Source organism: Protopterus annectens, chromosome 1.part2 (assembly GCF_019279795.1).
Source record: "Protopterus annectens isolate FY-2018-M chromosome 1.part2, PAN1.0, whole genome shotgun sequence".
NCBI lineage: Eukaryota > Metazoa > Chordata > Ceratodontiformes > Protopteridae > Protopterus > Protopterus annectens.
In genome coordinates this window covers 1,177,211,800-1,177,230,492 of record NC_056727.1, presented here as the reverse complement: position 1 = coordinate 1,177,230,492, position 18,693 = coordinate 1,177,211,800, and the positions used below count along the sequence as shown (strand labels likewise).

The 18,693-nt window shown below is 34.7% G+C and overlaps 1 protein-coding gene across 1 annotated transcript in view; it reads right to left on the bottom strand.

The window, feature by feature from the left end:
• Positions 1–18,693, bottom strand: part of LOC122792438 (vomeronasal type-2 receptor 26-like) — a 192,906-nt gene that overhangs the window by 120,076 nt on the left and 54,137 nt on the right. Inside the window, exon 3 of the mRNA XM_044060225.1 lies at positions 11,444–11,567. Within this exon, the coding sequence (XP_043916160.1) occupies positions 11,444–11,567 (124 nt within the window). The remainder of the gene's footprint in view (positions 1–11,443; positions 11,568–18,693) is intronic.

The following is an 18,693-nucleotide window of genomic DNA, read 5'->3' as shown; positions in this document are numbered from 1 at the left end:
ATAAACAAAAAAAAAAGTATTAAACTACGCAAGGGGATACAAAGAATAAATGAAAAAGCATGGAATGAAAAGGGAAAAGAAATACAGTTATGGACAGTTCATACTACTATGAGGGATTTTTACTATAACTGCTCAGAATGGGGGATAACTTTTAAAAGAAAGTATAAAAGATGTTTTTTTACAATGGTAGAATGAGACAATAAATGAAGGAAAACATGGAGATATCAAAACATATGAAGATGCATTTGAAAATATAGAAAGAAATAAAAAAGAGCATTATAAAAAATAGTAGTTATATAAAATAAATTATGAGAAAGTTAAGGAATCTTTATATAACCAAAAAAAGGACCAATGGTGCGCACGAAAAACCAAGAAACAGTAGTAAGCACCACCAACTAGGAATAACACGAACAATGTAAAGAAAATCCAATCACAGTTTATTATCCACAATAACGCTTGTACAGATACAGCACGTTTTCGTCATCAACTTCATCAGAAAATGAAAAGCAACCACATCCATCTGTATTTATACCCTCCCTATTAACATCATTTAGAACAATTCAATCAACTTTAAAAGCAACAAAATTAATAAAATCAGTTAATTCCATTTATAATAAAGAAACCTGTAACCAAAATAGTTTTGTAACTTCTTACATTTAATAAATATAATTAAACACATTTAATACCCTCATCCTATTCATAAATCTTCCAAAACCGACAATTAATAAATAATGTATAAATAAATAATTAAAATAGGTTAAAATTGATAATATATGTTGAACAGTGTATGTCTCCCTCAAGTGGTGAAACTGAAAATAACATATAAATAAATTCAAAGTTATAACTTAGTAAATTTAAAATGGATTAAATGGTACATTTTCAATTTGACTTAAAAGTGTTCTTTCTAACTTATACATATAGTAAATTAAAGTTTAGCAGATCTGATTTTAAGCACTGGTGCTAAAGATACCATTTCATTTAGACCTGGGAATTTGCTAGAATCCAACACCAGTTGCCAATATAATTCTCTGTATTCAACTAGTGTTTCCCACGTACCACCCCTAGGACTCAGTGCAACCACCTCCAAAATAAAAAATTGAAAACCAGATGCCCTACAGGTGGTAGTGTGCTTATATAATGCATTTCTCTCATTCTTTGTTCTAATTTCATATAAATGTTTGTAAATCCTCTGTTTTAACTTCCTTTCACTTTTCCCTATATAAAAGGATTCACATTCTTTACAAGTTGCAATATAAATAATCCCTTTTGTGTTGCAGTTAGCATATGTGTTTAAAGTTAATTTCCTTTTCCTAGCCTTTAAATAAATAAAATCTCCCGTAGATAAAAATGTACAGTAATTACAACACCCACACTTGTATAAACCTTTCTTTTCTTTCATACTACTCTGTGTGTTGACTCTAACCGAACCCCTCTCTAAAATATTTTTAATACTGTTACCTTTCCTGTATGTATAAATCAATTCTTTGTCAAAAATATATTTTAAATCCGAAATTTTAGAAAAATTGCTCCATTCCTTGTCAAAAATTCTCCTAATAACTTTAGAATTACCGTCATATGTAGTAATTAAACTAGACGCATAGTCTTCCATAGGTTTGTTTACTTGTTTTGTATCATCCACGAATTGAACTTTACCTAAAATTGGAGCAAATTTGTCATTTCTCTTTTCACTTACTTCATCCAAAATTTTGTCAAAAAATTCCCCTGGATATCCTCTGTTTAAAAATAATTCTCTAAGTACACTCACCTCACTTAAAAAAGTCTCGTCGTCAGAGGTCATCCTGCTCAACCGTACTAGTTGTCCCTTCACCACACCTTTCTTCTGGTGTGGTGGATGGGAACTAGTATTGTATAAATAGGAATTAGAAAAGGTCTCTTTTCTGTGAATCTTGGATGTAAACTGCCCATTGTTTTTCAAAATGTGAACATCTAGATAAATTAATTCATGTTGGTTGAAGTTGTTAGTGAACTCCCAGAAGTCAGTTGTGTTGTTTACATAATCTACAAAATTGTCAAAATCATCTTGTTGGCCCTTCCACAAAAAACACAAGTCATCCAAAAATCTACTATATAAAATCCAGTGACTTTGATAGGGTGAATTTATCAGGTATTTGTTTTCCCAAAAAATCATTATTATGTTAGCATAAGTAGGAGCGCAATGTGCCCCCATAGCTACTCCTTTTTCTTGTTTGAAATATTCACCCTGAAAAAATATATAGTTGTTTTTCAACACTACTTCCATAAGAGTTAAAACCACTCTAAAATCACTGTGTGAGATTTTTTTACTATGCACTAACATTTCTTCGAACCATTCCATACCAAGATTGTGTGGTATACATGTAAACAAGTCCACAACATCTAGTGTACCAAATGCTATACTATCACTGAACAAAGAAGGTTCCAGTTTCCTCAAAAAATCCCAAGAATCAACCAGTACATTTTTGTTTCCTTCCAAAACACATTTTACCTTTGAATCCACATATTTTGCTAGTGGTGCTGTCACAGAACCCTCCGCAGAGACAATTGGTCTCAGGGGTGGGTCCTGAGAATTTTTGTGCACCTTCAGAATTCCAAAGATGCAAGGTACTTTAGGCTTCTCCACATGAAGAAATTTATATGTTTCCACATCAATTGAACCTTCTAACAATAAGTCATTTAGTGTGACTTGTATTTTCCTATATGCGATGTTGATTTCATTGATGGACACTCTTGAATATTTGTCAGAATCATTAAGAATGTCCATCATTTTCCCCTCGTATTGTATGCTATCCATCAACACCACACCCCCACCCTTGTCGGGTTTTATAACCCTTACACTCCTGTTGTTACTAATGTCCTTCAAGACTTCCATTTCACTAGGAGTTAAATTAGGAAACACATATTGCTGATTCAAATTTAATCTCAGTTCCCGTTCCACTTTTAGTTCAAAATTTCTAAGTTGTGGGTGCAACGGTGGGTTAAATGTACTTCTACGCTTCAAACATCCACTTCCAATACTTGTATTTTTTCTATTGAGAAACAACTCTAAATTTTTCTTCCTGATAAATAGTTTTATATCAACAAGCAACTTGAACATATTTGTTCTCTGTTTGGGAATGAAACCAAAACCTTTAGAAAATAAATCAAAAAAAGTTTTGTTAATTGAAACACTAGAAAAGTTAAAAATGTTAAAATCTTTAAATGTCCATTTATTCCCCTTCATTTGTTAAAACATTCATTGATTCCAAAATTGCCCTTTCCTCCCCTGAGGCCTCCACCCCCTCCCTGGGTAGTTTTTTGAATAATAATCTACCGGTTCTTTGTCCATTAATCTTTCGGACCTTCTAAGTGGAGGATACTCAGCCACATCAACATTGTTGTCAACATTCACAGTTTCTTCCCATTCAGTTTCACCAAAGTATTCCTTACCCTACCCTCCATACCCTTTTCTCTGTGTTGATTTTGGTTTTGGGTAGTGGGTTTTGTTTTTGTATTCATTTAAGTCCCTGTCTATTTTATCAAATTTCCTATTCTGAACATCTTTACACCGAGATTCAACATTCTTTAATAACTTGTGGTACTTTTCATTTTCTATTTCAACAGTAAACATTAAATCATTTGTAATAGCCTTGTTAATATTATCAATGTCCATAAACAATTTCTCCAATTCTCTTTCGTTGTTTTTGATAATTGCTCTCATAATTTCAAATCCACAATTGTCAAAAGCATTAATTAAATCATTAAAAAAATCAGTACCTTCCATAACATTATTTGGGTACTTACATACCCTAAGACCTTTAGGTACTATTTTAAACTGTAAACAATGTTTCAAATAGGCACAATCCATGTCCAACATTTTATATTTATACAAATAATAATCCAAGTCCTTTAGCATCGTATTATAACTGGCGTTGTTGTTATTGAAACTTTTTGTATTAAAATCAAATTTAACATTTAAGAAATCCGTTAGCTGGATTTTGCTACCTGAAAGTACTCTTTCCATGTCCATAGGTGCACGTGAACCGCATAGTTTATCTCCACCTCTCGTTTTCCCCTTACCACTCGCATTGGTGCTAGTAAAAGTTAAATGAGGGAAATCATCCAAACTGTTGTTCGCAACACCGTTTGCATTGCCCATTTGCACATTATCATCATAAAGCCGTGTTTCTCTACCAACAGCTACTGCTCCACTCCCGCTCGGTTGCTGAACCACTTCCTGGTTCCCTGGTATCGGCGGTGATGATAGCAGCGTAGCAAGAGATTGGCTAATAGGGGACAGTAGTGCTACCAACTGCGTCAGCTGCCCGATAAGCTTACGAACCTCTCCAGTTTCAGATCCTTTGAAAAGATTGTCCATGCCAGACCTAGAATCCATCTCCGACAAATAACCAAAAAAAAAAGGACCAATGGTGCGCACGAAAAACCAAGAAACAGTAGTAAGCACCACCAACTAGGAATGACACAAACAATCTAAAGAAAATCCAATCACAGTTTATTATCCACAATAACGCTTGTACAGATACAGCACGTTTTCGTCATCAACTTCATCAGAAAATGAAAAGCAACCACATCCATCTGTATTTATACCCTCCCTATTAACATCATTTAGAACAATTCAATCAACTTTAAAAGCAACAAAATTAATAAAATCAGTTAATTCCATTTATAATAAAGAAACCTGTAACCAAAATAGTTTTGTAACTTCTTACATTTAATAAATATAATTAAACACATTTAATACCCTCATCCTATTCATAAATCTTCCAAAACCGACAATTAATAAATAATGTATAAATAAATAATTAAAATAGGTTAAAATTGATAATATATGTTGAACAGTGTATGTCTCCCTCAAGTGGTGAAACTGAAAATAACATATAAATAAATTCAAAGTTATAACTTAGTAAATTTAAAATGGATTAAATGGTACATTTTCAATTTGACTTAAAAGTGTTCTTTCTAACTTATACATATAGTAAATTAAAGTTTAGCAGATCTGATTTTAAGCACTGGTGCTAAAGATACCATTTCATTTAGACCTGGGAATTTGCTAGAATCCAACACCAGTTGCCAATATAATTCTCTGTATTCAACTAGTGTTTCCCACATACCACCCCTAGGACTCAGTGCAACCACCTCCAAAATAAAAAATTGAAAACCAGATGCCCTACAGGTGGTAGTGTGCTTATATAATGCATTTCTCTCATTCTTTGTTCTAATTTCATATAAATGTTCGTAAATCCTCTGTTTTAACTTCCTTTCACTTTTCCCTATATAAAAGGATTCACATTCTTTACAAGTTGCAATATAAATAATCCCTTTAGTGTTGCAGTTAGCATATGTGTTTAAAGTTAATTTCCTTTTCCTAGCCTTTAAATAAATAAAATCTCCCGTAGATAAAAATGTACAGTAATTACAACACCCACACTTGTATAAACCTTTCTTTTCTTTCATACTACTCTGTGTGTTGACTCTAACCGAACCCCTCTCTAAAATATTTTTAATACTGTTACCCTTCCTGTATGTATAAATCAATTATTTGTCAAAAATATATTTTAAATCCGAAATTTTAGAAAAATTGCTCCATTCCTTGTCAAAAATTCTCCTAATAACTTTAGAATTACCGTCATATGTAGTAATTAAACTAGACGCATAGTCTTCCATAGGTTTGTTTACTTGTTTTGTATCATCCACAAATTGAACTTTACCTAAAATTGGAGCAAATTTGTCATTTCTCTATTCACTTACTTCATCCAAAATTTTGTCAAAAAATTCCCCTGGATATCCTCTGTTTAAAAATAATTCTCTAAGTACACTCACCTCACTTAAAAAAGTCTCGTCGTCAGAGGTCATCCTGCTCAACCGTACTAGTTGTCCCTTCACCACACCTTTCTTCTGGTGTGGTGGATGGGAACTAGTATAGTATAAATAGGAATTAGAAAAGGTCTTTATATAAACCAACACATTTGCTACAGTGTGAAAAAAAGAAGAGGTATCAACCTATTTAAGTAAAACAGTAAAAGAGAAGAGCAGCACAAAGAAATGAAAGATAAACAATGAGAAAAAAAAGAAATCAATTTCAAATTATGGAAATTGTAAGAAAGCATGTAGAAGAAATGTTTAAAACAACAAAAGGAAAATGTAATAAAATATGGAGAACAAAAACATTTTCAAAGCAAATGAACAATGAATTTGAAAAAAGAAATTACTTTGGATAAACTAGATGTTTAAATACCTAAATATAAATTCAGCAGCAGGTCATGGAATCGGCTTTGAAATGTATAAAATTCTAGAGACATGGCAAAAGAATATTTGCTACTAGTTTTAAATGAATGGTTAACAATGGATTTAAGCATAAAAAATTATACAGTGGGGTATTAAACTTTATGTGGGAAAAAGATAAAAAGGACATAAATAACTGAAGAACAATAATGCTAAATAATGCAGATTACAAGATCTTTATGAAAATGATACAAAGAAAACTCCAAAACAAGATGAAATACATTATAAAAGAAAGTTTATATGGTACAAAAGGAAAAAAGGGAATTTGCAAATGATATTTTAGAAAGAAAGCAGGAGATAAAACTTATGATAGGAGATGTTAATAAAACATTTGACTCAATTGAACATGAAATGCTATGGGACATAATGAAAGGATATGATTTCAGTGGGTCTATATTATATGAATGAATGTTCATAATATCGAATGCTCTAAAGAGCAAAAATGTTGGACCTTGAACTTGTTATTGTGGGGGCTGCACCCCCCACACCCCCTGCTAAATATATATACCAACTCCGAGATTGCACTACAGTGAGGAAAGGGCAAATATTCCAACCTTCACTAAACTGCGATCCCACAAGAAGCACTTTGATGTCCGGCATTTTTGCTCTTTAGAGCATTTTACATTCTGAACATTCGTTCATATAATATAGACCCGATTTCAGTAATAAAATCAGCAATGTCTGTACGTCAGTTTCCAGATTTAGTAAAATAAAGGTTTTAGTAAATGGACAGATAAGTAAGGAAATAGAAATGGGTAAAGGGATAAGACAAGGATGCCCCAAGAGTAGTATTTTATTTGCTTTAGTTATGAATGTAGTTGTTAGTGAAGTAAATACTAAATCAAAAAAGTGAAATATACCTTGTTTAAAGATGTTGAGATACTGGTATTAATGACATACGCAAATGATATAATTGTAATAGCTAAAAATAGTTTAGGAATGACAGAAGTGATAATTTGTATAGTTAACTCTTTGAAAGAAATAGGTTTGACGTTAGACAAAGACAAAAAAGAAAAGGAATAGGAGAGAGAGAGAGAAATAACAGATATTCGGTTTACAACAAAATATATAATGTGTTGGGTATAAGTTTTGGTATGCATGTTACACACAATAGGAAATATTAAAATTAAAAGAAATGTGTTTGCTATGGAAAACATATACATTGGTATAGAAGAAAAAAGTGAATTTGATAAAGTCAGTATTTATGGGGTAGAATCGTTTATTTATCAAGTCTTCCTCATTTATTTATGATTCTAGATTGAATCCAGTGAAAAGTGCAATATTATACATGGTTGGAAATGATGAAGTTTTATGACTGTTAAACCCAATAGTTTATGCAGTGTCTTTGAATTTGTATAAAGTATTGAAATTGATAAATGATAAAAATTAAAAATTAGTTTCAAAAGTACTTAAATATAAGTATGAAGAACATTGGAAAAAAAAAGTAAGTAATAAAACAAAAAAAAGAAAACTTGTTATGGGGAATTAGATATTTAGCAACAAAAGATAAAACTATGGAATGTAAAGATTGAAAAAACAGAGGATAATCAAAAAAATATAATGATCTAATATTACTGTATTAATCCATGGGAAAATCGATCACATGAAAAGACTAAAGCAATCAGAGAAAGAAATGAATGGTGAATTAAGAAAGAGGAATCTCAAGGCTTTTTATGGGGATTAAGAATAAAAAAATGCCAGTTAAAAGTAATATGCCATATTAAAAGAAAAGTAAAATAATATGTTCACACTGTGGTGAGGAAGAAACTACTGAATATGTCTTTATGGTATGAAGAGATAAAAGAAATTGTGGGATAAATTATGTGAAATTAATTTTTTGAATGTATCAGATACAGAAACAATATAAATGTGGAAATGATTGATATGGATATTATAAGAATATGAGTAATGAACAAAAAACTAAGAAAATATAAAAATGTTTTATGTAATATTGCTAATATGGAATAAGAGAATGAATGAAATTATATTTAATGAAAAATGGAAAATGGATACTGTCAACAATATTGAAAAAAATTAGATTGTGGTTGTGGACAAAGGAGTGGGTGCCAGATTTAAATAATGATGTATAAATAGGAGGAAATGAATAACTGAATAATTCTCATATACAAATAGGAATGTGTAGATATATATTTAATATTGTAAATATGTGCAGATATGTAAATACTGTAAATAAGTTATTTTTGTTTGACAATAAGTTGCAAACAAAGCCCCCCTACTCTTTTTGATAGGTTCTGTGGGATCTTTTACATCCACCTGAGCTACCACAAGCTCAAGCAGAAGGGGCCTTGCTTTATTGTCTTATCCGAAGGATAGATTTGTTGTGAGATCTTTTAAATTCACCGGAGCTACTACCAACTCAAATAGATGAGATATCAGTTTAACATCTCATCTGAAGGATGACTCTGACAAGTACAGCCCCCCCCCTCCCTCTTACTGCATTGTAGTGTCTGCAAGTCAGTCATTTGGAGTGTGAATAGAGCCCATAGCCTTCTGGTCTTCCAACACCAAAGGAGAGCATGCGCTAACTGTTGCACCACTGACACAAGCTTAATACTGGCATCACAGTGAAGGGTATGGAGAAACTTTACCTCATTGGGAGGAAAACTGGAATATTTTCATCTGGTTGCTTAATTCTGTAACTTCCTGACCTCCTTCTTCCATGTTTTTTTTTTTTTTTTTACTTTGGAGAGGGTGGCACTCTGAGGGGATTAAGAATGCTGGGTTTCAACCAGAAGTGTTTTCTTCTTGGCTTCCATCTTATGTGGGACACGTATTTTAGATTCAGTCTCCTGACATACAGCTTTAGCTCTCACACTGTTTAAATGAGGTTGGCATGTTTGCTAGAGACAAATGGCAAAATATTTTTAAAGCAGCTTGAGCTTTTCTGTTGTCAGGACCGGACTATAGAAGTCGATTATTTCATATTTATGTCCTTGTTATGCTGGTGTTTTAACCTGATTCTTGTCAAAGGAGGTCATATCACTTACCCTTCCCTCTGTCTTCTCCATGTGGCTGTGATTCATTACTTTCCATGTATTATCCTTATCCTTATATTCTAAACATGAACCCTAATGAGTACTGGAAATCAGGTTTCTGACTATCAGATTGTCTATTCCTTGGGACTTTTATCTATGTTACTTCACCTAGGGCTCCTATTTCTGGTTGTTTGGAAGCCTTCTGAAAAAATCCACTAAACTTCCTTATAATGAGATTCCATCGATTGGCTGATGTGCCCTTGGGTAGGTGAGGTTCCTGTGTCAATCATTAAAAAAGAACTCTCTCCTGATCAGTTGTCTTGAATATTCTTAGAGGCTGGGGGGCTCCTCTATGTTATCCACTTGTGGCATATACCACCCATTCTGGCTCCTATAGTGTTTTGGTTCGTAAAGGTTTCATTTCATTAAACTGTGTCAAAGGGCAAAGATAATCAGTCTCTAAAGCTTCACATTTTGACTGCAAGGACATTGGCTTCCCAAGCACAGGAGCATAGATACTATTCTGCCTCCTGCGACTGGTGACCCACTATACGGTTTATAGCATATCACTTTACATTTCCTGTTGATAATGTAGTAATATGTTACATACACACATGGTATACACACACACACTTACACACACACACACACACACACACACACACACACACACACACACACACACACACACACACACACACACACACACACACACACACACACATACTGTTTATTCATTTTCTAACACCTTCTTTATAATATCACAGTGTACAAGGAAAGGATCAGTACTGCTAGCCTACATAGGACACCAGTCTATCAGAGAATACCTATACATGATTTGTATGCACAGTGTTCTGTACACTTTCAGAGATCACAATGATACATGTATTTCCAAGGGCTGAACACTCACATTCCCAGTTTCTTGAATGGTGCACAGGATGACCTGGTGTGCATTACAGTACAAGTTGCTCCTCTTGCTCAGGAGCAACAGTCAGCTCTACGTAGCCTGCAGTGCTACAAATAGCTTTTTTCTAGCTACTTAATAAGGCTTGCTATACATAATTAAGTTATTTTATCTTTTTCATGCTGAGGTCGTCCATTGTGGCTGACAGTGATTCATTATAAATTGAGTCAGTTGTCATGAGGGCAGAATGGTGTTGGTAATGAGGGAATCTGGTGCTACATTATTGGCAGGAGCTCACCAGCTTCCCAGTGTGAGATGGGTGAAGGAGGTGTGTGGTAAGCAGGTTTGCCTGCACTATACAGGATGACGTTTTTTGTGTTGTGTATGCTAAGCAGCATGCTGATAGAGTATTAGGATCACTGTACTGAGAGGTGCAACATTAGAGTGCAGTTTTCTGTTGCTGTCCCATGAGTTATGCCACTGAGACCAATCGGGACTGTACTGGTGCTAGCTTTTTGAATGGTATAAACTCGGCAGTGGAGGTTCCTTTATTACAGGGAAATCAGTACTTAAAGCATTTGCATTACACAATGAAGCATTATCACTGAAAAGGTCCTGCATGATCCTGTCCCAGTGGTTAATACATTTTATGAACTACAAAGGGCTTTGTATGCCATTCTGTAATGCACATAGCCCTAACCAGTGGTACAATGACTCTGTGAATACAGCCCTCAGAAACACACTGCAGATACACACACACACACACACACACACACACATGCATGCACACTCGTGCACGCGCGGGCACACACACACACACACACACACACACACACACACACACACACACACACACACACACATGCATGCATTCATGCACACTCGCGCGCACACACACACACACACACACACACACACACACACACACACACACACGCACACACACAAACATACCTGTGGGTAACATATGGGGACTTCTGAGTCCCCTATTGACCCATCTTTGGATATGAGGGGATGAGGGGATACTGGACACCCCAGTGAAAGCCTACATGGAAAGAAGGGGGACATACAGACTCTGATATAAAGCCTCTGCTTTGCCAGGAACCTAATTAGAAGGAAATACTATGAGATAGTAAGCGATACTAAACCCTGAACCTGTGTACTGCTCTTATATATACTTTAGCTGCAACAAATAAAATATATGTAACAATTAAAAAAATTGGAATTATAAAAGTTAGCGGATTAAAATTTAAACTACACTTACCACTTCTGTTAGAAATTTCTCCTTCTGGACATAGAGCACAGTCAAAACAACAAACTGCTTCCCCTTGGCGAGAAACTTTTCTGTATCCTAAGGAACAAGGTTCACTACACACTGAGCGAGGGGTCTAGGAAAGACAAATATATCTGTTCATCGTTATAATTACTCTTGATTCTCATTTTACTTTTAGAATCATTTTAATAACCTGAAAAATTTTCATATATAACAATCATGATTTTAAATGGACATTTTTTTGATTCAGCATGTCTTATGTGGAGACAAACACTCAGCACTATCCACCTCCTTCCCTCATATTATTATCATTTCTGAAGTGGCCATTATTCAGAGAATAAGTGAATACTTGTTTTGCACTAAAATTATCTGATTGTCATTTTCTCTGATAACCTTTGAAGATAAGCAGTCCAGTTCAAAACAATGCGCTCAGATTAGTTTGATTTGAACACTTGTGATTCAGGCAAAAATGTGTAACCTGTGAAATTACTAAAGCATGTGTAACTTGTTAGTCTACTATGGAGTCACAGATATGATAGTAGGTATTTCACAGCAGGATATATTCTGCCCAGAGTACAAAAGCATAGATAGATAGATAGATACATAGATAGATAGATAGATAGATATGTGATACTTACTAAAAGGATGTAAGGTCTAAACAATATGGACTGACTCAAATCCCTGTCACTATACTCAGTATCTGCTAAAAGGTGATCTATGGCTGGCATATAAGGCATCTTTCAACCCAGTACTGATGGATTTACAGCACATCAGCAAGTCAAACGGCATCTGAAATACTTGATCTAGGGATCTAAACCACTTCTACAACCTCAATAGTATGGTTTGGGGGGACATGTATATCATAAAGCATATATCACTGCTCTGGAACAGAATCCCCATTCAAATAAAACAAAGCTCATCCCTGTCCATATTCAAGTGCTAAATCAATCTATGGATGAGAAACAGAAATTTAACACAGAACTGCACTCTGTACTTTCTATGGACATGGGCAGCTCCTAAATGCTTTAACCCATGCATGGATCCCCTCAAATTATCTATGGTATGATCTCAGTTATTCTCACTAGGGGTAATATATCTTTATTGTCCACGGGATGGCTAAGGCCAGTCTAACTCCAAATAGCATAGGTTAATTCAAGCACCAAAAGGGAAATTGGCTAGGCTTAAAATAGCCTGCAAAGCCAGCTACCCTAGCAAGTGTGTGTGTGTGTGTGTGTGTGTGTGTGTGTGTGTGTGTGTGTGTGTGTGTGTGTGTGTGTGTGTGTGTGTGTGTGTGTGTATTTATTTATTTATTATATTTATTTCTATTTTGATATCCTGGAAAGACCGACTTGGTTATACAAAAAAAAAACTTTTCATCAGAAGCTCATGAAGAAAAGCGCTTCTAACATATAAGCCTGAGCACCAGAAACATAATATTTTACAAGGTAAATAATACTGTATCTGATAATATTTACATCAACACTAAAAGCATGAAATTTATCCTCATATCAGGCAATATTTACAAGAAACTAAAAGCTTACAGTTCAGCAGTAAACAGCAAGCTTTAGATAAATAACTACATAATTTCCACTAACTGTGCATCTTATAGGTTAACTGAAAGATTATAGTTTAACAGTAAACAGTAAAATTAAGAGCGCTAACATAATTTCACCTCCCTATGCATCACAACCTGTCACAACATGGTATTTGCATAAGTACCGTGATATACAGCAGCATTAACGTAGATTTTAGTGGAGTGATTATAGGACGTGATGATGACTTGTGGGAACATTAATCAGCTAGCCAGTAAGAACTTAAAAAGATGGCAAAGGTTATCCAGTTGTTTTACAGAAATAGAAATACTGTTGTAGTATAGCTGCATATTGAAGAGAATACAGAGAGAGAGAGATGGTTGTAAGTGTAGGAGCTATTTATAGAGAGTTGAGATGTATAGAGAGACAGATGAGAGCGAAGGAATTGTTTAAAAAGTTAAGATATCAGAGTTGTTTTTTTTTTTGGGGTGTAAAGAAAGGTTAGGTGGGTTGCTTTTAGTGGAGAAAAGTTACAGGGCTTGATGTGTTAGTGTCATTTAAGCTGAAGAGTTGACAAGCTTAAAGCTGCAGGAATTTTATGCTGGCCTTAGGATGCCATACATTTTGTAGGCCACACCTATTTTTTACTATGGTGGTTTGGATGAAGTAGTGGGATTGGAGTTGATCTGAGTGGTGGGTTTGTTGGGGTTGGGTAGCAGTTACAGTGAAGTATGTTAAGGAAGAGAGTTTTTAGTTAATTTTTAAATTTCTGTTTAGATTCGATTTGCCTCATTCTATGAAGAAGGCAGTTCCAGAGTTTAGCTACATACTTAGCTCATAGTCTGTAATTTTAGGAGTTAGTGGATTTTGAGACAGATACCATGTCTGACCTTAGAGGTCTACTAGGAACATACCATTCAAGTAGTCTTTGAATTGCAGGGCATTTTTGAGGTTGATAGAGTACACTTGATGGGTATTTTCAGTTAGGAAATTTTTAAATGGTTAGGAAGGTCAATCCAGGAAAGCTTATGGAGGGCAATGCAGTGACAGGCCCTGTATGGTAGGTGAGACGCAGATCTAACAGTCTTGTTGTAGCATTGCTGTAGTTTATGCATTTGTGAGGATTAGAAGTGTATGAAAAAGGTATGCATATAATAAGTTGGAAAGGAGATAAACAACTGCTGTAGTTTTCTGTGCTTGATCAGAAAGGTAGTTACTAGCCTTATACAACATACTTAGATTTTGATGGACTTTTTTATGAAATGCTGTATGTGGGCATCAGATTTCAAGTGTTAATCTATACTAACTCATAGGAGTTTGGTGGTGGGTACAATATCTATGTTAACATTTTTGGAAGGAGTTTATTATGAAGAATTGTTTTGATAGCTTTTGAGTTCTTGGGATAAACAGCATAAGTTTTGCTCTTTGGGGTTTAACAAGCAGCTGAGAGTTTTTTTAACCATGGCTCAACATTAGAGAAAGAGTATTGTGTGATGGTTTGGAGTTCTGTTAAGGTTGTGGTGGAACAGATGAGGGTAGAATCATCTGCATATTGAACTATAGTGGAGGGATGAGATACCAGGTGGAGATCATTTATGTATATGTAAAGACTAAATAGTAGAGGACCTAAGACTGACCCTGAGGGACTGCAATTACAACTGGTTGGCAAGCAGAGTGGGCAGATTGCTATTTTATATATTGGTTCCTGTTATCAAGCTAGCTGTTGAACCATTTAATTGCTGACTTTTTGAGAGTCCTAGGGTAAAAAGGGTAAGTAGTAGTTCTTTATGAGGTACTGTCTCAAATGCTTTAGATAGGTCAATAAAAATTGAGAAGGCTAGTTTGTTGTCATTTTTGAGATGGCTAATGGTTCTTAGGAAGGTAAGAATGGCAATACTGTTACTGTGGTGAGGGCGGAAGCTATGGCTTGTGCGTGATAATGGGCTGTTCTGTAGAAAAGAACTAAGAAGCTGGGAACAGATATAGCATTCTAGAAACTTGGAGAGAGGAAGTCGGATAGCTATAGGTCAGTAATTAGGAATGTCATATTGTTTCTAGAATTTTGGGATATGTGACTCAGTCTAGGGCAGCTGAAGCTAGTGAGAGGAATTTGGTATGTAGTTTGCAGCTGAAGTTGTTGGTTTTACTTTGGTCAGTAGTTTTTTTGGTACTTCCATATTATCGCAACCATATTTTGAGGTTGCTGTAAGTGGTAATGTTAGAGTGAAATGACTCTCTGATGCAGTGAAAATCGTTAGCGCTTCTACTGGCAAGCTGCAACTGAATGTAAGATGTCATTAAGGCATACATTAGCAGCTTGCCAGTAGCAGCGGTAACGATTTCTTTAACTTTTATTTTCCAGTGCTCCTTCTACATGTAGTAATTTGCATGTGATTTTCCACCAGATAGACATGTTTAATGGCGTACACATTACTACTTAACTTAAAAACGCTTCTACAAACAAACCCACAGGTCTTTGCAGGTATTTGCGGGCTACTTCACAGGCTAAAATAAGTAAACGGAAAAAGTGTACCTTAAAATGAAGACCACAGCTGCAGTCCTTTTGTACCATTCACTTAGCTAAACAGGGAAACTATCTGGAGACCAAGACATTACAACAAAAAAAACAAAACAAAAAAAAGACCAGTAAATACGGAATCCCTTAAGATATTAGCTCATTCTGAGGTCATGCATCCCTTGTGCCCTGCTGTTTCCAAATAATGAATCATGTTTGTGAAAAATTGACGGACAAAATAGGGACAGAATGTAAACATTGCTCTTAGAAAATTTTTGGAAACTGGAGAAATCACTACTTACGTATTATCGCAACCACGAAATGTGGTTGCGATAATACATAAGTACCGTTTTTTTAACTTAGTAGTAAGAACAGATTGAAAACAGAAGGCAGGGTGAAATTGGGGGGGCATGCATTGGGAGATGGGTGTTGTTTGGAGGGCTATTATTGGTTAGTGTTTTAGCAGCATTAATGAAATAGCTATTGAATTCATTGGCTATGTCAACCCCTGATTTATGTGGTAGGAGCTTGAGTTAAGAAGGTTTGCCAGGACAGAAGAGATTAGTTATAGTGGCTCAGAAATTAAGTGGATTTTTGGAGTGAACGTTTTGCAGACTGAGGTAGTTTTTTTTTTTTTTTTTTTTTTTTTTTTTTTGCTAGGTTGCATAGTTCTCTGAAGTTTTGATGGGAAGTGGTGTTTTTTTTCTTTATGCCATGCTTTCCATGCATTGTCCCTGTCATGCATTATTTGTTTTAATTTATGAGACAGAACTGGAGCAGGGATTGTATTAACACTTCTTTTTCTAGGAGGGTCTTGGCTGTTGACATGGATAGAAAGGTATTATTATTAACGTATTCAATGGCTTCTTCTAATGAAAGTTCTTTAAGTTGATCCCAGGAGCATTGTTTAAAGGAGTTAATAAAGTATGTTTTGTTGATGTTTTGGAGATTTCAGATTATGTTATAATGGGTGGTTTGGGAAATTTTTGTATCCTGGAGAACTGTGAAGGTAGGGTGGTAGACACTCACTGAGTCTGGCAGTGTGCCTAATGATATGAATTTTTTGGGGTGTGCATGGTTGATATCTAACAAGAAAAAACAAGCTGCAAAACTGATATAACACAAAAACTTGGTAGAGAAAACCACTTTATAAAGCAAAGCTTTCGGGCAGAACCCTTCTTCAATACTAAAACATAGCATCAAACATTTCACACTTTAAATACAGGTCATCAGTCATATGATCAGCAGCCAAAAGAAATCATGTGACCACAAAAACAAAATAAAATACAGAGTATAAAACACAGAATGTAAACATATCATAAAACTTTAGAGCATAAGAGTCTATCCTATACAACATACATAATTCATGAACAATTACATCACAATTTGGTATTTTGTAGTTTAACTAGTATCGGTTTAAGGCTAACCATACTGTTCAAACCTGGTGGTGAATCAGCAGCAAGTCTCAATATCCATTCATATTCCTTAGTCTCTAAATGGTTATTGATATCACCACCCCTTAATGTAGGATATACAATATCAATCACCCTAAACTTAAATTTATGTTCATTACCAAAAATAGATATATGTTTATACAAGGCATTCTTATCGTAGCATCTCCTAATCTCCGATTTATGTTCGGTAATATGCTCCTTCAATTTACGGGTAGTCTTACCCACGTAAAACGAAGGACAGGAGACACATGTAGCCAAATAGACCACAGAAGATGTAATACAAGTGGCTGATACTTTAAACTTAAAACATTACCATGAGTGGGATGTATAAAAGTGTCACTATCATTACTAATAATATCAGCACAACACATACAATTAAAACACTTAAAAGTGCCATAGTTCACTGAAAAGGGTACATGCATGGATCTACTAAAATCCTTGTAACATAACATGCTCTTAAGTGTCTTCATATTTCTATATGCAAAGCGTGGTTTATCACCCAAGATAGCCTTCAACTCATCAGAGGCCATAAGGATGGCCCAATTATTAAATATAATTTGTTTGATAAAACCTGACTTTACATTAAATGAAGTAACATATCTAATGGCTGTCTCAGATTTATTCCTTACATAGTCATTACTTGTACCAACCAAACCTTCTAAAAATGTCGGTTTCAAACACGTCTCTCTATCTATCATCACATTATGTTTCTTTTTATGTTTAGTACAAGTAATGACTATGTAAGGAATAAATCTGAGACAGCCATTAGATATGTTACTTCATTTAATGTAAAGTCAGGTTTTATCAAACAAATTATATTTAATAATTGGGCCATCCTTATGGCCTCTGATGAGTTGAAGGCTATCTTGGGTGATAAACCACGCTTTGCATATAGAAATATGAAGACACTTAAGAGCATGTTATGTTACAAGGATTTTAGTAGATCCATGCATGTACCCTTTTCAGTGAACTATGGCACTTTTAAGTGTTTTAATTGTATGTGTTGTGCTGATATTATTAGTAATGATAGTGACACTTTTATACATCCCACTCATGCTAATGTTTTTAAGTTTAAAGTATCAGCCACTTGTATTACATCTTCTGTGGTCTATTTGGCTACATGTGTCTCCTGTCCTTCATTTTACGTGGGTAAGACTACCCGTAAATTGAAGGAGCGTACACGAACATAAATCGGAGATTAGAGATGCTACGATAAGAATGCCTTGTATAAACATATATCTATTTTTGGTAATGAACATAAATTTAAGTTTAGGGTGATTGATATTGTATATCCTACATTAAGGGGTGGTGATATCAATAACCATTTAGAGACTAAGGAATATGAATGGATATTGAGACTTGCTGCTGATTCACCACCAGGTTTGAACAGTATGGTTAGCCTTAAACCGATACTAGTTAAACTACAAAATACCAAATTGTGATGTAATTGTTCATGAATTATGTATGTTATATAGGATAGACTCTTATACTCTAAAGTTTTATAATATGTTTACATTCTGTGTTTTATACTCTGTATTTTATTTTGTTTTTGTGGTCACATGATTTCTTTTGGCTGCTGATCATATGACTGATGACCTGTATTTAAAGTGTGAAATGTTTGATGCTATGTTTTAGTATTGAAGAAGGGTTCTGCCCGAAAGCTTTGCTTTATAAAGTGGTTTTCTCTACCAGGTTTTTGTGTCATGGTTGATATCTAGTCAGTAATGGATCTGTTATTGC